This window comes from Mandrillus leucophaeus, unplaced genomic scaffold, assembly GCF_000951045.1.
Source record: "Mandrillus leucophaeus isolate KB7577 unplaced genomic scaffold, Mleu.le_1.0 Scaffold421, whole genome shotgun sequence".
In the NCBI taxonomy this organism is placed as follows: Eukaryota; Metazoa; Chordata; class Mammalia; order Primates; family Cercopithecidae; genus Mandrillus; species Mandrillus leucophaeus.
The window spans coordinates 3,162,589-3,184,095 of NW_012104488.1; the positions used below are offsets into that span (position 1 = coordinate 3,162,589).

The following is a 21,507-nucleotide window of genomic DNA, read 5'->3' on the forward strand; positions in this document are numbered from 1 at the left end:
CCTCTACCTTTTTATAATTCCTTAATATCAGAATGTACAGTAATGCCTCAAGGAAAATTCTCAATGTACATTTGTCTAGGGAAGTGGGTTATAAATCTCCCTCTGTTATTCTTTCTTGCTAGTTGGAATACAGTATAGCTACCTCTGTATCAGTGATAGAGCGTGAGTGCATGGATAATTGAAGCGCACTGAAGTGCACAGATTATCCTAAATTCATCTTTATTATAACCTTGTGTTTAAGTCTCCTTTGCTATCAACTATTTAAGAAGACTTCTAACAAGGAGCAGTTTTATAAAGTTGAATTTGATCTACTGACCATACCTACCTTTTCCATTGGGAAGTTGTGAGCAGGGAAGTGGTTACATGATGTTGAACAGAAAGCACAGAAAACATCAGAGTTTCTGCTAGTTCAACAAATTCTCTCATTTCAGTGACTGTTTGGTGAGAGGTAAATGAATGCATGCTGCTTGGCACTGAGGTGACTTGCCCCTGCCTTTTTGTGCTGGGTGATGACAGTTACTTTTCTCTAACAATCATTGCATTCCTTTTATATTCTTGGAGTCTCGGTGTTGGAAAGAACATCAAAATTTCATCACGTTTCATTTCCCGCTTGCCAAAAAAAAGAAAAACCTGCCCAAGATGGATCATTGTTTGTTCCGTTCTTTAAGTCTCAGACTTGGAGAATGGTCATCAGTAAACTGATGGAAGAGCATTGGCTAGCAACCTGCTTAAAACCTGTTGTAGTTTTGATGATAGTTATTTGTCCACATAGAAGTGACATGAAACATGAAGACACCGATGAGTAGGATGTAGTTAGCAATCAGATGTTCTCAAATGCAAATGGTGGGAGTGAGAATGTGTTTCCTTTCAAAAACAATATTTTTCATCTATCAGAGATACATCATCAGAATGTTTGATGTAGAGTAGGCCCATCATAAATGTTTGAGTGAGTAAATTAGTTGGCAGTGAAATATTTATCAGCTGCAGAAGCATGGCCGCCTAGGAGCAGAGTGGGTAACTCCTTTCTTTCCTGTGTTCCCAGAGATCTTTTCACCTATGGCTGTCGGCCACTTCTAAAGGGAACTCTGAGGAACACTATCTGTCTTCATGATGCTGTGTGAGAAAAAAGTTCTGGAATCAAATAAGTTTGGGAAATACTGGATTTTTCTATCTCTTCTTTGACGTCATGATGTATATTAGAACATTAAGGGTTTTGAGAATTTGGAAACAAATATTTTCCAAATCTATTTGGCTTTAGAACTCTCTTTTGCACAAAACGTATTAACCATCCACACTTTAGGAGATACTGCTCTTTTGGGTTCATTGTTCACATTTGGGCGGAGATCATGACTTTTTCATTTCTGCCAGATGCTGATTGGCACATGGTAGGCGTTCAGTAAATACTTTCTGTAAATGAAATGTAAAATGAAAATGGCCACGGGGGTGAGCGTTGATTGAGATGATGCTAGAAGAAGCTATGGTGTCATGAAGGTAAAGATGAACAGGATTGGGTTGGAGTCAGAGAAAGGAGTGAAATGGAGGGTGGGTTCTGAATTCAAATGGTCTGCTTTTAAACCAAATAGAATATCAGAGCTTCTGACATCACTCTTGAAGCCCTTCAGTTTATCTTCCTCAGTGATTACAGCATCCCTCTTAAATCCCCTGTGTTTTTAAGCTTTCATGGGTAGACTAAACACTGACAACCATGGATAATACCTCATTCTTGTTTAATGTTGATTATCAAACTGTTATAGAAATTCAATTTTTAAAACTTCAGCCAAGTGATTATTTAGAAATGAGACATTATTTGGAAAGACAGTCTAAAGCCCACACATCATTGCATTTGGGAACTCTAAATAATGCTATGTTATCTCAACTTACTATTCTATGTCTTATAGCACATGTGATGTGTCAGAGTAGCATTCCCAGGGACTGACAAAAAAGCAGAACTTGAGAGGTGCCCACGAGCACTCCAGAGCGGCTTGTCTCTGGTCCTCAAATATCCAGGGGAAAATGCTATTACAACCTCTATTTCATACAGCTCTGAATGGGTGCCTGCAACTAGCCATCTTACGATTTGCCCAAGTGGTCAAAGGAAATTGAAAATAGTTAGAAATCAGCAGTGTTCCTAGTGTTGGCATGGCACACAATGTGAATAAAATATTACATAGCCTATCCAAAGACAGAGAGCAAGATGCTTGAAAATTATTCATTTTGATCACATTTACTTGCAAAAATGACATTTAGCTTTCTTAAAGCTCTCATTGGAGAGTAAGTCGAGTAAATATCAAAAGGTTGCCTTAAAACTTGCCTTTTGCATGACGAGAAGAAATGAGTGGCCTGAGAGTTTTAGAGTTTGGCAGAGCTTGGGTGTGGGCATACACTTACCGTAATCTCTCTAACCCTAAGCAATAGCTTCATTTATTTATTATTATTTTTAAAAGAGTTTCATTTTTCTTTCAACTAGAGGTGGAATGGGTTTAAAGGAGGTGATTATGTTCATATGATGAGAGAAATATTTTTCTTCAGTGATTATGATGGCATCAATTACTAAACATATTTGTTGTTAAAACCATATGCTGACTTGTGTTGCTATCAAAGAGGATTACATTCCGAAGAGGAAAGGGGCACTGCACCTACACTAATATGGAAACAAAGGGCTCTTACCTCAGAGCCTATTGATATATCAAGTAATAAATGTGACAGTTACGGGTTCTATTTTCCTTATCCTGTTTGCCTGCAGAACTGAAATGGAACATGTTTCTTACTAGTAACAGATGCTCGAACCCCTCTTTTGAAATTCCTCTGTAGAAGCTGCCCTGTTGATTCCATTAGGTGGGAAGGGGCTTTATGCAGATGTCTGCTCGTGGGGTTGCGTTGTTGTAATTGCTGTTCTACCACCCTTGCTGAGTGCCATGCTTTTCTCTTGTAGGTGATGTGCCTTCAGGACTTTTTTGGTGATGATGACATTTTTATTGCATGTGGACCGGAGAAGTTCCGTTACCAGGATGATTTCTTGCTAGATGAAAGTGGTAAGGAAAAAAAAAAGTTCAAAACCAGGGGAAATTTGAGGCAGCTTTCAAAAATGAGCTGCACCAGGCCAAGATTATGTCAACTCCAAAGCTACCAAATCAGTTTCAGATCCTCACCCAGCGTGTCTTTTCCATATCTTGAATTTCTTTGATTTTTTTTTAAATATGGAAAACAGATGAAATGAGAATTGGAAAAGTTAAATCATTTAGAAGAATAAGTAACTAATGGCTAATTTATAACCACTTAATAATTAAGTTGATGTTACGTAGAAGATGATGGTGTGGATTTCTACATTTTTAATTATGTATTTTTTCCACAATTTTTAGCTGAGGGATTTGTCATCATAAAATCATTTAAGATGTTTCTAGGCTCAGCTTTCAGGTAGCTTCCTTTAATTCCTAACCAGGCAAGTGGCTTGCTTTCCCTTTTTCCTTTAAATACTGTAGCATTCATGTGTCATTAGCATCTGTGAGATATCAGAAAAGAGAAGTTAGCTTCCTTCCGTTAACAAACTAAATGTGCTACTCTGTAACTGATAAAGAGGGGATGGTTGTAAAGAGGGAAAAACATGTCTTAGGAAATGAATATGAAAGGTTGTGACTTTAAGAATGATATTTTTGATACCATTAACCATCTGAGAATCTTAGCACTATCACAGGTAAGATTATTGTACCAAAGATTATTGTACCCCTTCCTTGATAATATTACTCTAATTTAATTAGAGGAGCATTGCATATTTACTGACACCAGATTCTGCCTAGTTGGAAATGCTTTTTGAAGTGATAATAAATTATTTGCTTAGATGAATACAGAAAAACAAATCAGTGAGCTTTTGAAATAGTGGCTGAGCAACACTTGAGCACTAACAATAATGGGAAAGTGATGTGATGTAGTGGTCTCACCCCGACACTGCAGATGTGTGTTAATGCACAGCATCTATGTTACACGCATATATACATATTATCAGCTGTATGCACTTAGGAACTACAGTTCTTTAATTTAAAAATGACTTAAAGGATGGGTGTGGTGGCTCACACTTGTAATCCCAGCACTTTGGGAGGCCGAGGTGGGGAGATCACTTGAGCTCAGGAGTTTGAGACTAGCCTGGGCAACATGGCGAAACCCTGTCTCTACAAAAGTTAGCAGGGCATGGTGGTGCACACCTGCAGTCCTAGCTGCTTGGGAGACTGAGGTGGACGGATCATCTAAGCCCAGGGAGGTCAAAGGTGCAGTGAACCCTGATTGTGCCATTGTACTAGGCCTGGGTGATAGATCAAGACCCTGTCCCCCACAAAAAAAATGACTTAGAGTGTGTAGGGAGGGATAAGGATTTTTAAAATTGCCCCTTTCTCATGAAAACTTCAAATGCCCATTAAGAATGTAAATAGATGTGTCATTTGAAGAGATTTATTTTGGTTCAAGGACCAAAACTGGAAGAGTGGTTTGGCATCCCTTTTTCTCTAAATAAGTTGACTCAAATACATTCCATCTTTATTTCTGATCTACGTGCCCTTTGAGGCACAGATTTTTGTAAATATATCACAAGTATAGTGTCCTCAGGGAAGGTCTCCCCCACACCACCGTTTTAAGAACAGCTTTGCCATTGTGTAGAACAGGTGAAAGTCAAGAGTCAGACAGAAGAGTTGACAGCACGGTTTTGAGAAAAATAAACTGCCCTGACTTTCCATTTAAAGAAAATAGCTGCTTGTGATAGAATGGTTTAGGAGACCAGATGCGTTCTGAAATGAAAGCCTGTTTGTTGCTTTGATATAGAAAACAGCCTGTCAAACTCGACCTGGACTACATCTCTTTTTCAAACCAGCAAGCAGAGTTGGCCATATCTTCCAAGCTCTGGGGTCTCTATCTAGGCCCCAGATGGACTTGGGGCCCCTTCTCCCTGCTGGCTGGGCTGGGTGAGCTCACACAGCTGGGCTTCCCTTCGCAACAGCCAATGGGCTCTCCACCCACGATGCCGCAGCTACTCCCGTGCACCTGCTATGATGAGCAGGTAGACTTTCTGAGAAGTACAACAGGGAAATGCCAGAAATTCTGTAATACAGTAGGCGCACTACCCCTTTCCTCTTGCTCTTTGCCCCTTAGAATTATTTCTCATTAAAAAGAATGCACACAGGCCGGGCGTGGTGGCTCACACCTGTAAACCCAGGACTTTGGGGGGCTGAGGAGGGCGGATCACCTGAGGTTGGGAGTTCGAGACCAGCCTGACCAACATGGAGAAACCCCATCTCTACTAAAAATACAAAATTAGCCAGGCATGGTGGCACATGCTTGTAATCCCAGCTACTCAGGAGGCTGAGGCAGGAGAATGGCTTGAGCCTGAGAGGTAGAGGTTGTGGTGAGGTGAGATCCCATCATTGCACTCCAGCCTGGGCAACAAGAGTAAAACTCTGTCTCAAATAAATAAATAAATAAATAAATAATAAAAGAATAAAAAAGAATGCACACAGATATACAGAGATATGCACACAAGGGCTTACATGCAAACACACACACACACATCCCAGGGCACCTTCTCCATCTTTTGTGGTTTGACCTTGTGAAGGACCACTTCACACTAATTAGCTGAGAACTTCACATCCCTTCCCTGGATGAATAATGTCCTAACCCTTTCTTGGTGTGAAATACATTTGCTGAGTAACGATGTCCTCCCCCATTCCAAAAGAAACACGTGGATATGGAAGGAAGGGGGCTCAAATAGAGAAACGATCTAAATTGAGATTTTACTTCCTTGGATGAACTTACCCCAAGACTAAATTCACACGTTGACAACTGCAATTTTCCTGTTGCTTGTACAGCATGTTCTAGTGCTGATGTATTAACATTTGAATCTTTTTTTAAGTGCTCCGAGCATGATTTAACCCAGCTTATCTGTACTTGCTAAATGGTATTTGCACATCGATGCTTCATTTGGCCTTTTCCGTAGTAGTTTCCTTAAAGGGGTGTCAGCAGTGGGTACAGGCCTCTTCAGAATTACTACTCTCACCCTGTGCAGGGCTGTGCTTCATTTAAGGTGCCAAGAAGTGGGCCTTTTGCCACAAGGCGGCACTTTTATTTTAACTTTCCAGATTTACCCGGCTCCCAGTGAGTTCAGGATTTAGCAATAATACATCCCTCTAATTACTGCTAGGAAATCTCCTAAGGATGTCTCTTAAGGTCCATCCTGGGAGGAGATTTGCCATTGTAGATGAATATTTCATGGGGCCACATTGGAGCCAGATTAATATAGGAAACTGCCAGGGAGCCTCCTTCCACTCCTAAGTTTGCACTTTCGGAAAATAACACCTTCCTTGTTCTGGTTCACAATGTAACCATTTTAGCGATATCGTCATCAATCAGTAGAATCTTAGCACCTTGGAGATGGTGGCTAGAGCACTATAGATAGAGACAAGCAGAGAGGCCAGCAGATCCTTCCCTTGTTGTCTAATTTAGAATGATGAAACAGAGGCAGGGAAAATGTCACATTGGAGACAGGAAGCTCAACATGGTTTTGCTTCTGTGTTGATGACAAATGGATGAATTTGTGATCTGTTGCCATTTAAAAGTGATAGGGTTTTGTTGAGAAAGGATCATCACCCCATGCTTGGGAGAGACAGTGAACTCCTTGGGGATGAGCCTGATGCTGGATGTCAATTGTTGTCCAACCCCCCAGCCTCAAAGCCAGTGCCTCGACTCTGCTTGGCTAGTTCCTTCACCCATTCACTCCACTGCCATCTGGAGCCTCACCGTGGGCAGGACTGCCGCCTGCTCGGGAGTCCAGATATCTGTCATCCTCTTTCAGCTTCTCTCAGATCTTTCTGGTTTTTTATCAATCAGTTCCTAAGTGCTCTTGATTCTGATGTTAATCGGCATTACCTTCAAAGTCCATTGTTTTGCTTAGATGTTGAATTAATTTCCTAGGGCTGCTGTAACAAAGTATCACAAACTGGGTGACTTAAAACAACAGAAATGTGTTGGCTCACAGTTCTGAAGACAAGAAGTCCAAAATCAAGGTACTGGCAGGGCTGTGCTCCCTCTGAAGGCTCTAGGGAAGAATCCTTCCTCATTTCTTCCAAGTTTCTGATGGCTTCCAGCAGTCCTTGACTTGTGGCAGCATCATCACTCCAATCTTCACCTCCATCTTCATGTAACCTTCTCCCCTGCATTTCGGTAGAATTTCCCTCTTCTCATAAGGACACCAGTTATTGGATTAGGAGCCACTCACACTCAGTATGACCTCATCTTAGCTTGGTAACATCTACAAAGACTCTATTTCCAAATAAGATTCATTCAAAGGTACCAGGATTCGGACTGGAACATATCTTTTTGGGGAACAAAATTCAACCTAAAAAAGACATTGGTGGAAGCTGTTCGAATTTTATTTGAACTTGGATTACAAGTAAACTAATGTTTATCATATTTTTTTGGATCTGTCCTTAGATATTTACAGTAATAGCATTATATTTGTTAGTAGAGTACATCAAAAACAGAGCTGCGGCTGCCCCTCATCTGACCCTTCACAGTTAGGGTTCCTCACCTCGTGGATCAGAGGAGTGCTGTCAGACAGTCTGAGATTTCAGCAGTGCATTTGACAGAGCCCTTCTTGAAATCCCTTGGACTAAGATGAAAATATATAGTAAATGGTATAGGTGGTTGTATTTTCAATTGATTTATCTTCTCTGTCCAAAAGGTACTGATTTATAGGCCGATGTCCAATGTGCCGGAGGAGGTCTCTATTAGGATTGTCCCATCAGGCCCCTGAAGGAAGGGATTTGTTTGTTTGCTGAGAGTGAACAGGTTTCACGCCACAAGAATCTGCTTTGGACTTGATATGGTTTAGCATGGTTAGAAGTGTCCTTTTGAGGTCAGGCGCAGTGGCTCATGCCTGTAATCCCAGCACTTTGGGAGGCCAAGGCGGGTGGATCACGAGGTCAGGAGAATCACGAGGTCAGGAGATCAAGACCATCCTGGCTAACACAGTGAAACCCCATCTCCACTAAAAATACAAAAAAGTAGCTGGGTGTGGTGGCACACACCTGTAGTCCCAGCTACTCGAGAGGCCGAGGCAGGAAAATCACTTGAACCTGGTAGGTGGAGGTTGCAGTGAGCCGAGATCACATCACTGCACTTCAGCCTAGGCAACAGAGCAAGACTGCAAGACTGTCTCAAAAAAAAAAAAAAAAAAAGTGTCCTTTAGAGAACATTAAAGCTGTGTGGATTTGAACCATCAGGGAGGAGAGCTGATGTGGTTAAAGGTAGAATGAGGATCCGAAAAGGTTCTAACAGGGTGGATTGTATCTAACAAGATAAAATTGAATTTGTATAAACAAAAAGAAGAGCTCTAGGGTGTGAAAGAAAGAAAAATGCCAGCCTTACAAGATGACTTAGTAGTGATGTCGTTTCCACAGCAGCACGTGTGAAATTTACTTTTACTTGACTACAGGCTTAGTATGAGATGTTATGTGATATGGGTCATTTGTGTGTGGATTGTAGGGGTATCATATACTATACTGTAAAATGTTTTTGCCCCTCTGATTGAAGGTGGTAAATGTGAATTGAAACAAAACATTAAAATTAAAAAATGTATTTAGTATTCCTAAAACTAAGTAACTATGGAAGAAATGTAAATAAGCTTTCAGATTTTTGTACGTTTATAGTGTTTATAATTCTGAAGTCATTAAAGCTCAAAACTGCAGGAAGACTTTTGAGACACAGTGTGCGTGTGCGTGTGTGTGTGCATGTGTGTATGCCCGTGCACGTGTGTGCATGTGTAGTGACCGATCTCCAGGAAATACCAGTTCTGCTTCTCCCTGCGCCAGACACATGTGCCTGTAGTCCAGTGTTCTTCCTGGGTATGTGATTCTAGAATGGACATTTCCTCAGCTTCTCTTATGGATCTCCATGGTGTTGGGTATCCAAGATCTGCTTGGTAAATATTTCTAGAAATATTCTATCCTAACCATTTTCCTGGGACTCATGTCCCGAATAAGACAGAAGCTGCATCAGGCACCATTCACCAGGGGGTTCTGATTGCTTTCCCTAATTCTGGGTGATAAGAAAATAGGGCTAGAACCTATTAGGTTGGTGCAAAAGTAATCATGGCTTCTGAAAGTAATGGCAAAAATATATATATATATATATATATATATGATTACTTTTTCACCAACCTAATAGAATAGTAGGAACAGTATTGGAATAGTGGGATTGTGTTTGGAAGACACAGTCTCATCCAGGCTCTGTGTCCTACTTTCTGTGTGGTCTCTACATCTCCAAGCCTGCTTCCTATTCCCTGAAACACTTTTTTTTTTTTCCTGAGTTGTAATGGACCTCAAATGAGACAATAAATGTCAAAGCACATTCGAAACTGTGTTCCTTATTACCCAGTGAATGATGCTGGGGAATGACACCTCAGCTGAAATATACCTCCTAGTGGATTGCAGCTGGACTCAGCCATGTAGCTTCATTTGCGGGGCTTAATTGGAGGCAGATGACATCAAGCTCTGCTTTTGGTGCTCTTTGGAACCAGAAAGCGATTACTACTGCTTTCTTCCACTCTTAACTTTTGTTGCTGTGGTGGAGGTGAGAGGGAATTAAGGCTCCTTTGAAGATACCCACTCTTCTCTGGAGGGAATCTCTGGAAGATTAAACTAAACCACATGTAGAAGAACCAATCAGACTTCTAAAAGTGGCAGTGCTCAAGAGTCCCAGCCCTTGGTAAATGCTTCCCTCTTTCCATGCCCACGTTGATTTGAGTTAAAGAGACCCGATGGCTCTGCTGCTTTGTCCTGAGGCTGGCGATGCTAGGAAACCAGAAGGTTAATGGGAACACTGGAAGATGCTCACAGTCAGGCCAAAGACCACTCCTCCTCACAAACTAGTTTTTGAGTCACTGCTAACAAAATCCATCCATTCTTTCACTCATGCAGTTATTTATTCAATAAGCTAGCTTACTGTGTACCGGGCAGTGTGCTAAGCTCAAGTACCTGCAGGCAGTAACACTTCGATCAGATGTGACCCTTCAACTGACCTTTTTTTTTTTTTTTTTGAGATGGAGTCTAGCTGTGTCACCCAGGCTGGAGTGCAGTGGTGTGATCTCGGCTCGCTGCAAGCTCCACCTCCCAGGTTCAAGCAATTCTCCTGCCTCAGCCTCCCAAGTAACTGGGACTGCAGGTGCACACCACCATGCCTGACTAGTTTTTATATTTTTAGTAGATACGGGGTATTGCCATGTTGGCCAGGCTGGTCCATACTGACTTTTAATATTGTTTATGTGTAAAGATGTCAGAGGATCTTAGGTACTGAACTTTGACCCAGAATATTAAATATTGCATATTATTCTAGTGGCTTTTATCTCTTAGGAAAAATACTGTGGTAAAATGACTATTGATTCACAGTAGACAGACAACTCTTTGTAAATCTAAATTGTAATTGGATTATAAGGCCAGTTTACATTGCATCTGTGAGTAGATTTCTTTGAGATGGATGGTACTTGTTGGTGCTAGAATATTTTATCATTTCAATAGATGTTAATTCTAGGAATGTACAGTTTTTATTTTAAAGAAACAGTATAGGGCCAGACATAGTGGCTCATGCCTGTGATCCCAGCAGTTTGGGAGCTGAGGCAGGTGGATCATTTGAGCTCAGGAGTTCAAGACCACCCTGGGCAACATGGTGAAACCCCATCCCTACAAAAAATTGGCTGGGCATGGTGGAGCAAACCTATAGTCCCAGCTACTTGGCAGGCTGAGGTGGGAGGATCGCTTGGGCCTCAGAGGTTGAGGCTGCAGTGAGCTGAGACTGTGCCACTGCCCTCCTGCCTGGGTGAAAGAGCGAGACTCTGTCTCAGAAAACAAACAAACAAACAAAAAAGTCAAACAACGGAAAAACTACTATAGCTATCTTGTTGAATAATTCTAAGTTTTTGTGGCTCTTCATTGTCTTATGAGAAAAGGATATAAAATCTGATATGATCATTCCTGATTGCATTGATTTGTAGAATTCAGCTTGATGTCTGAAATAGAGGGTTTGGGAGCTGTTGTCTGTTTTGTGTTCTGAATACGGGGCACATTGGCTAACGTGCTTTGCTCATACAGGACACATTTGCTAACCTGCTTTGCTCTCGTCAGCAAGTTCCTATTTGCCTCCAAGCAGTGGAAAGGTCGCAGGGGGTTCTGGAGACTTTCCTGACCATAGCTACCTTTTAGCTCGTGCATAAATATGAAATGTCCCAGAACATAGTGATTGTTCCAATTTAATCAACAGCCAAACTATGGATACATACAGAGTACTGTACCTTGGCGGCAGACTCTAACTCAAGCTCAAGCTAGTTCCTTCGCTACAAATAGATAATTTCCTACTTAGAAAATCAAGGCATTGTATAACATCTGCAATCTTTCCTTTACATTTTCTCTTCCGCTCCTCATGGGCCTTCCTTTTTATTGTATTCAGTAACAGTGACATATGAATTTTTGATATGGAAAACCCTACAAAATATAGCATTGTATGTGAATCCTGGACACTAAAGGTCTTGGAGGTCATCAGCTTCCCCTCCCCTTTGATGCAGAAACCCTCTCCACAGCATCCAACAGTTGTTCCTCCATCCCCAGCTGGAACCCTTTGTTGATGGTGGGGTGCAAATTTAGAAGAAGGCCAATTCCACTGTCCACTAGTGCTTTTTTTTTTTTTTTTTTTTTGAGACAGAGTCTCACTCTGTCACCCAGGCTGGTGGAGTGCAGTGGCGCGATCTCGGCTCACTGAAACCTCTGCCTCCCGGGTTCAAGCGATTCTCCTACCTCGGCCTCCCCAGTGGCTGGGACTACAGGCACGTGCCATCATGCCTGGCTAATTTTTTGAATTTTTAGTAGAGACAGGGTTTCACCATGTTACCCAGGATGGTCTCCATCTCCTCACCTCATGATCCACCTGCTTCAGCCTCCCAAAGTGCTGGGATTACAGGTGTGAGACACCGTGCCCGGCCTAGTGCTCATTTTTAACAAGTTATTGAGCCCAAATTAATGTCTCCCCAGCTTGCACATAGTCCTCCTAGTTCTGGTCTCCAGAGTAACAAATACCACCCACTGCCCTCATTCTAAGGGGAGCTTCCCTCCTATCCCTTCCCTCATGGTCAAAATCACTCACTGTAAACTCTTGTTTCTTTTTCTTCTAGACCAAAATGACCTATATCTTTCCTCATCTTCTCTCCTGCTTTCCTCAACTTTCCAAAAAATGAAGTCTCCTTTCTCTTCTAAAATCAATGATGGTCCCTGTCTTTGTCTTCTGTTTCTCTCTGTGACCTTGCCTTGTCAGTATTCTGTTCCTACTGTTTTGTGGATTTGTTGTTTTACCCTATCTATAGTCTCTTTTGTTTCAGTCCACAGCTAGGCCCAGGTTCCTCCTATCCTAAAAGAGCCTCCAGTCATCTCCGTCATCTCATCAAACCACTTTGCCTTTCTTTCTCTGCCAAACTGCTAAAAAATAATAATAAATAATAACTGTCCTTGAAGCCTCCACTTCTTCAACCTGATCATTTGTTATACCATTGGGTAACTGGTACATGGAACACACAAGAATTAGGGGGTTTTATCAGTTTTTTAAAAAAAATCTGTCTTCCTCTATCCATTTAGGTTTATGTAAGGCTGGAAGTTCCTTTCTTGGCACTGGATGGCACCTCAGGAATCCCAATATTTTTCTGGTGCCTCCTAAGATAGTCAGAAAGTCTTGTGGACTCTACTAGATGCAAACTGCCATCATCATTCCGAAGTGAAAGTATCTAGTTCCACATGACAGTCATTCAAAATTGGAGTTCTGTTTCTACACCTAGCTAGAGCCCAATGTAGCATGTGGTGAGTCCCCTACTCTGCAGGACAAGGGGAGGGTTGATGACTTCTCTCCTGCCCGCTCTCTCCTCCCCACTGTTTTGATCTCTCCAGGATTGGAATAGGGATGAGGTGGATGGGGCAGGGTGATGAGAAAGGAGAGGTGGAAAGTCCTTACTTGACTATTCTGTTGTAGGGTGGCTTCAAACTCTCTCAGCCAGGAACTGTGATTTAAAGCTAACTTTTCTTTGGGGTGTTTTAATGGATTCTTCAGGGACTCTCACTGGGAACATTCTGCTCTTCTTTATTGATGTGGGTGATTCAATTTCTTCCAGCTTTGGCTGAATCTCTCTCAGTCCCGGTTTTCCAAAGCCCTCCCTATTGGCCTCAGATGCTCCTCTTGGGAAGAATTTAAATTAGTTCCACGCCAAGTTGTGCCCTCAAATCCATCAGAACACTCATGCATCCTTTACCTCCAACAACAGGCCACCCAGAACAACAAGCCTCCTTCAGTTTTCTGCCAGAGGCTCTTGGGTGAAAGTCAGACACATGAATACTAGTCTGTCATTTCCCTCTGTCCACAGAGGACACTGATCAAACACTTACGATCTTCCAGTGAAACCCCTATTGAGGTGAAGGAGAGCATCACCCCTGTTTTGGAATGATGGAATTCACAGCAAGGCTGTCTCTTAAGGAATCCTTCTCATAGATCTGCTTTCTCTCCAGTAACTTAAGCCTTTTATATCCTCAATGTGGGTAAGAAGACTAAGGTCTAGAACTGTTTATATCTGCTTTGAAATTTCTGGAATAGGATCTGTCTCACAATTCACTTTGGTATCTGATACACATCTCCTTGGAGTCTGGGTGAAATTTTTGTTTTCAATCCTATTACCTTTGCAACTGGCTTCTATGCCTAACATATGTAGTAGTTCCACTAAGCAAGGATAATCTTCAAAGCACTATATTCAATGTTCTATCTTTTTCTTTTCTTCTTTATCCTCCTTGGCTTCTTTGTAGCATTTGACATTTTTGATGATTCCCTCCTTGAAATTCTCGCCCCTTGACCCTTCGTAGTGTCTTGCCGTCTTGATGGTCTGCCTGTCCCCCTTTGAATATTCTTAAGCTCCTTTCAGGTTTGCTTTTCAGTCATATATCCCTTAATAATTGTTCCCTAAGATTCATTCATTTTTTAAAACTTAATTACTCTCTATTCCTAGCCAAGTTCATCTACTTTAATGGCTTCAGCAATGATGGTTCTGGTAGACAGTGATGGTGACAAATGGCAACCAGATGGTATGCAATAAGCAAAGCCTTTGAAGTATGTATAATTTTCCCAAATTTACAATTAAGGAAATTAAGGCTTGGAGATGATAAATAATTTGTTCAAGGCCGCACAGCTAGTATTAAAGGCAGAGGTCAAACCCAAGTTTGTTTTTGTTTGACAATACATCCTTAATCTTTAAATGTACCTCCTTTGAGATATACATCTCTAACCCTGACTCCTCTCAGGAGCTCCAGAACCACATTTCCAACTTTCTCTTATGAACTTCCCTATGACTATTCCACAGCCACCTGAAATTCAACACATCCCACAACTGAACTCATCATCTACCTGTTCAGCTTCATTTCTTGTTCTGTGTTTCCTGGATGAGCTCATGGCATCAGCATTCTCAACACCAAGGTTGCAAAACATGAAGTCATCTTTTACTCACTCCTCACTTTTACTCCCCATAGCCCATCTGTCCCCCTCCTTTCCAATGCTACTGCCATTATCTTAGGTCGGTTCCTCATCATCTCCCACTTAGACTCATGAAGATGCTTGAATTTTCTATCCTAGTTGCAGTTTTTCATTTTCACACCATATTTGAACACAGATTGATCCTCCTGAATTCACTTACCTAGCCCTCCACTGCCTACAGACTCCTTGGCATGCTATTCTAGGGCAGTTGTAATCTGACTGCGTTATATCTTTCTAGCTATTCTCACCCTTTATTCCTCCTCTGCCCTCCAACCACAGTATTATTTGTTGGTCTCCCAAAAGCTATTTATTTTCAAAATAGCTGCTTTTACTCATGTTGTCTCATTAATGTTGAATGCTCTTTTTCCTCTTCTCCTTCCTCATCCACCAAACTCCATCTTGTCCTCTGAGGTTCAAGTCAAACATCACCATCCTTGTAAAGCCTTTTTCCAGCTACTTGGTTTCAATCAGTTACTAATTTCTCATTCTTTTTCCAACTCTTTGCTCTTTATTATACCATTGTTGTTCATTCTGCTGTGTGTTCTGGGATTTTTTTTAATGCATCTAGCTTATGAGTAATAATCACGTTTAATTATCAGGAAACCTCTGCAGTGTTGCTTTACAAATAATGAAAGCCATGTTAGGAGAAGTTGAGAAACTGTCCAAGGTCGCTGTATTAATCAGGATTCTCAACAGAAACAGAACCAATAGGATACACACACATACACACGCATATACACACAGAGACACACACAGACATACTGATATGGTTTGGTTCTGTGCCCTGAACCAAATCTCATCTTGAATTGCATTCCCATAATTCCCACGTGTTGTGGGAGGGACCCGGTGGGACATAATTGAATCATGGGGGCAGTTTCCCTGATACTGCTGTCATGGTAGTGAATAAGTCTCATGAGATCTGATATTTTCACCAGGGGTTTCTGCTTTCGTGTCTTCTTCACTCTCTCTTTGCCTGCTGCCTTCCATGTAAGATATTACTTGCTCCTCCTTGCCTTCTGCCGTCATTGTGACGCTTCCCCAGCCACATGGAACTGTAAGTCCAATTAAACCTCTTTCTTTTGTAAATTGCCCAGTCTCGGGTATATCTTCGTCAGCAGCATGAAAACAGACTAATACAGTAAATTGGTACCAGTAGAGTGAGGCGCTGCTGAGAAGATACCCAAAAATATGGAAGCAACTTTGAAACTGGGTAACAAGCAGAGATTGGAACAGTTTGGTGTGCTCAGAAGACAGGAAAATGTGGGAAAGTTTGGTGATAGCGATATAGACAATAAGTTCCAGGTTGAGGAGGTCTCAGATGTAGATTGGGAACTTTTTAGGAACTGGAGCAAAGCTGACTCTTGTTATGTTTTAGTGGAGACTGACAGCATTTTGCCCCTGACCTAGAGATTTACAGAACTTTGAACTTGAGAGAGATGATTTAGGGTATCTGGTGGAAGAAATTTCTAAGCAGCAAAGCATTCAAGAGGTGACTTAGACACTGTTAAAAGCATTTAAAAGGGAAATAGAGCATAAAAGTTTGAAAAATTTGCAGCCTGACAATGTGATAGAAAAGGAAATATCATTTTCTGAGGAGAAATTCAAGCCAGCTGCAGAAATTTGCATAAGTAAAGAGGAGCCAAATTTTAATCCCCAAGACAATGGGGAAAATGTCTCCAGGGCATGTCAGAGGTCTTTACAGCAGCCCCTCCCATCACAAGCCTAGAGGCCTAGGAGGAAAAAGGGGTTTTATGGGCCAGGCCCAGGATCCCTGAGCTGTGTGCAGCCTAGGGACTTGGTGCCCTGCGTCCCAGCCACTCTAGCCATGGCTGAAAGGGGTTAATGTAGAGCTCAGGCCGTGGATTCAGATGGTGCAAGCCCCAAGCCTTGGCAGCTTCCACATGGTGTTGAGCCTGTGGGTACACATAAGTCAAGAACTGGGGTTTGGGAACTTCTGCCTAGATGTCAGAGGATATATGGAAATGCCTGGGTGCCCAGGCAGAAGTTTACTGCAGGGACAGGGCTCTCATGCAGAACCTCTGCTAGGGCAATGCAGAAGGGAAATGTGGGGTCAGGGCTCTCACACAGAGTCCTTACTGTGGCACTGCCTAGTGGAGCTGTAAGAAGGACTATCCTCCAGGCCCCAGAATGATAGATCTGCTGACAGCTTGCACTGTGCACCTGGAAAAGCTGCAGACACTCAATGCTAGTCCATGAAAGCAGCTGGGAGGGAGGCTGTACCTTGCAAAGCCACAGGGGAGGAGCTGCCTAAAACCATGAGAACCCACCTCTTGCATCAGCATGACCCGGATGTGAGACATGAAGTCAAAGGAGATCATTTTGGAGCTTTAAGATTTGACTGTCCCACTGAATTTTGGACTTACTTGAGCCCTCTAGCCCCTTCGATTTGGCCAATTTCTCTGATTTGGAATGGTTGTATTTACCCAATGTCTGTACCCCCATTGTATCTAGGAAGTAACTAGCTTGCTTTTGATTTTACAGGCTCATAGGCAGAAGGGACTTGCCTTGTCTCAGATGAGACTTTGGACTGTGGACTTTTGAGTTAAGGATGAAATGAGTTAAGACTTTGGGGGACTGTTGGGAAGGCATGACGGGTTTTGAAATGTGAGGACATGAGATTCGGCAGGGGCCAAGGGTGGAATGATATGGTTTGGCCCTGTGTCCCCACCCAAATCTCATCTTGAATTGTACTCCTATAATTCCCACATGTTGTGGGAGGGACCTGGCAGTTGATAATTGAGTCATGGAGGAGGTTTGCCGCATACTCTTCTCATGATAGTGAATAAGTTTCATGAGATCTGATGGTTTTATTGGGGGTTTCCACTTTTGCATCTTCCTCACTCTCTCTTTGCCTGCTGCCAGCCATATAAGACATTACGTGCTCCTCGTTGCCTTCTGCCATGATTGTGAGGCTTCCCCAACCATGTGGAACTGTAAGTCCAATTAAACCGCTTTCTTTTGTAAATTTCCCAGTCTCACATATATCTTTATCAACAATGTGAAAATGGGCCGGGCGCGGTGGCTCAAGCCTGTAATCCCAGCACTTTGGGAGGCCGAGGCCGGTGGATCACGAGGTCAGGAGATCGAGACCATCCTGGCTAACATGGTGAAACCCCGTCTCTACTAAAAATACAAAAAACTAGCCAGGCGAGGTGGCGGGCGCCTGTAGTCCCAGCTACTCGGAGGCTGAGGCAGGAGAATGGCGTGAACCTGGGAGGCGGAGCTTGCAGTGAGCCGAGATCGCGCCACTGCACTCCAGCCTGGGTGACACAGCGCGAGACTCTGTCTCAAAAAAAAAAAAAAAAAAAAAAAGTGAAAATGGACTAATACACATACACACACAGAGATAGACGAAAAATAGACTTATAAGGAATTGGCTTGTGTGATTATGGAGGGTAAGAAGTCCCACAACCTGTGGTTTATAAGCTGGTGACCCAGGAAAACCAGTGATATAGTTCAGTCTGAGAATAAGGACCTGAGAACTGGAGGAACCAATGATGAAAGTCCCAGTCCAAGGGCAGGAGAAGATGAAATGAGATGTTCCAGCTCAAGCAGTGAGGCAGAAGGAAAAAGGTGAATTTCTCCTTCATCTACCTTTTGTTCTGTTCAGGCTTTCATGGATTGGATGAGGCCCACCTACATTGGAGAGGGTAGTCTACTTTATGGAGTCCACTGATTCTAATGCTAATTTCACCCAGAAACATCCTCACAGACACACCCCAAAATAATGTTTAATCTGGGCACCCTGTGGCCCATTCAAGTTAACCATCATGAAATTAACTATCACAGTTACATCCCCAGTGGGTAACAGAGTTGGAATTAAAACTGAGGATCCTGGACACTTTGTACTTTATCTTCCTTTATTGTAAGTGCCTTGAGATTGGTCCTGTGTATCATTAAAACATATATCCCACAGTACATATCAGGGTGCCATGAGTAGTAAGGGCTCCAGAAATATTAGCTCAATTATTGGATGTGAAGGAATCTGCTTCATCTGTCAGTCTTCAGATGCTTGAGGCCTATAGCCTGGTACTTCCCAAAAACTTCTTTTCCAGACAAAGGTTCCTCAACTATTTGTTTTAAGACTACCCTACTATCCTGGTTACACTTCTCTTAATATCCAATACTAGATATTGATCAGCAATAGCTTCCCTAAAATGGCACCTGGAACAGAACATAGTATTCCGTGAGGGCTTCAAAGAGCATTGAGAATATAAACTTATTTGATAGAGGCAACAAACTTGTCCAAATACAGCCTAGGAGTGATTACGTTTTCTTTCAACAATTGTGAAACAATGCAGGCTCATGGTTAGCTTTTGGCCAGCTGAACTCTCTAGGGCTTTCTGAGGTGATGTCAAGCCAGCTTCTACTTGTTTAATTGAATATTTGAACCTCCTTATGGTGCTTTAATTGTATTCATGCCAGATAGCATCTTATTAATTTTAGTCATTGATTCTGGCCATTTAAGAACTTTAAGCATCCAAATTCTGCCTGAGGATAAACAATAGCAGAGAGCTGATTTCCAGGCCTTTGTTTTTCCCAACGGAGTTATGCTGCTAGAGGCCTGCCTACCCAAAGACCAACAGCATAACTGCCTAGAAACTCTAATAAAATGAAAAGAAATGAAAAGGTATGGTAACACTCACATTTCCTTGTGGGCAACAATGGTAGGGGAGCCTCAGATTCAATGCCCAGCTTTGTCTGGGTGATTGTCTGCAGCTGGTTAACAAACTGTTAAAAGATAAATGTAAACAAATGAAAATGTTAAAGAGATTATTTAAACAGACAGCCATTCATGAATTGGGCAGCACCAAACCAAAAGCTGTTTGACCTCCAACAGAGTGACATGGAAAGAGGCTTTTATAAGATGAACATTGACTCAAGGCAAAGAAAATGTTTGACTCATTAAAGTGGAGCAGTAGCCTTATTTAGGTCATTCCAGTGGAAAGTCCCTGGTTACAGATTGGTTGGCAGTTTCTGATAGGTTATGCTTAAGTTTCATTTTACCTTTCGCACTGAGTTGCATTTCAGCTTGCTTATATAGGAAGCCAAGGTGCTGGAATCATCTCAGTCTAATGGGGTTCCAATTAATTTCTTTTCTTTTCTTTTCTTTTCTTTTTTTTTTTTTTTTTGAGATGGAGTCTTGCTCTATCAACCAAGCTGGAGTGCAGTGACATGATCTCAGTTCACTACAACCTCCTCCTCTGGGTTCAAATGATTCTCCTGCCTCAGCACACTGAGTAGCTGGGACTACGAGTGTGCACCACCATGCCTGGCTAATCCAATTAATTTCTTTTTAACAAGTCTACAGAGGAAGACAACAGATTGTTTTGTCCCTTGCACTGACTCACACATACCCCTGAGTACAGGAGGGAACTTGAGGACTCTCCTTTCAGTGTGGGTCCACAGGGCATAGGAACTTATATTTTTGTTCCTGTTTGAAATATGCCCATTTGTTTTCCCACACCAAACATGTACTAGTTAAGAGCCTACTGCATGTCAAGTATTCTTGGGTTTAAAGAAAAACGTTCTGGAAAGTTAAATATCTACTTCATGAAAACAGATGAAGTGAAAATCCCTGTGGAAAACAGTATATTTGATGTGAAGGTGATTTTAAAATCTGTCTTCAAAGTTGAGTAATAATTTGATATGTGTGTATATAGGCTGTCCTTATAGCTTTTTATTTTTGTAAGTGTTCTGAATGATTAAAATATAATAAGATACTGATATTCTATGGCTCTTTACACCTGAAGCTAAGTTTTTCTCTCTTAACAGCTCTGGAAAATAAACACATAGATAAGCTTTTAGTAAAAAAAAAAAAAAAAGAAAGATGGTGTGGGTGACATCTTCATTGTTCAATAGGCTGAATCACTGTGAAATCAAGAGTCTCACTTTTCCTGAAGACCTAAAACAGATATGAAAGGAAGAGATTCTCTAAGTTTGTATCACTCTTAGTCAAATAATCAGAGGACAAAGCTGAAGAAAAGTGGCAGTGCTGTCAGGAAGTGCCAGCAAATGGACAAGAAGAATCCATACATGTTTGCTTAGAGTAGGGGAATGAGGAAAGGCAAATCATTGCCAGCAGAGCAGGGTGAAACTAGCATCATCTTGCTGAAAGGTAAAAATCAACCTCTATGTTTAGTCATGAAAGCACTCTTGGGCCAACTGAGCCAGTGATTGCTTTTTGTCCACTAGAGGACAGCCTAACAGTATGGCAGTGGGGACACCCCAGTGATCTGACCACAGAGCTCACTGCCCAACTACTGAGAACTGAGGTTATAAAGCTTTTGAGTTTTTTAGCTCTGGAGAAACAAAAATTTGCTTTTGTAGATTTGCCCTTCAACTTTAATGTTAACATAGCCAAATTTATGTTTTTCATACTTTTTTTCATTTGTTCGTTTCACACTTGACAGCCTTTCAACAGAATTTTCCCGAGAATACCATTAGAAGTTAGAAGATTAGTATAAGCTTTTAAAAAAGTGTATAGAACTTTGGGAGGCTGAGGTGGGTGGATCACGAGGTCAGGAGATCGAGACCATCCTGGCTAACACAGTGAACCCCCATCTCTACTAAAAATACAAAAAATTAGCCGGGCATGGTGGCGGGCACCTGTAGTCCCAGCTACTCAGGAGGCTGAGGCAGGAGAATGGCGTGAACCTGGGAGGCGGAGCTTGCCGTGAGTGGAGATCGCGCCACTGCACTCCAGCCTGGGCAACAGAGCGAGACTCCGTCTCAAAAAAACAAAAACAAAAACAAAAAAACCAGATTGTTAATTATGAATACCCTTTAGAAGTTTGCATCTGTCTGAAAGAAGTGCTTTTATGATATAAGCATAATGTAAAAACTTGTCTGTACAATTGACTTTTTTGGGGGGTGGGGGGAGGGGCAAGGTTTTGCCATGTTGTC

General features: G+C 41.9%; 1 protein-coding gene across 5 annotated transcripts in view; it reads left to right on the top strand.

The window, feature by feature from the left end:
* DCLK1 (doublecortin-like kinase 1) overlaps window positions 1-21,507 on the top strand; it is a 369,212-nt gene that overhangs the window by 179,893 nt on the left and 167,812 nt on the right. For all 5 annotated transcript variants that reach the window (XM_011993009.1, XM_011993008.1, XM_011993012.1 and 2 more), the window contains exon 3: window positions 2,933-3,032. In XM_011993009.1, coding sequence (XP_011848399.1) covers window positions 2,933-3,032 — 100 coding nt within the window. The remainder of the gene's footprint in view (window positions 1-2,932; window positions 3,033-21,507) is intronic.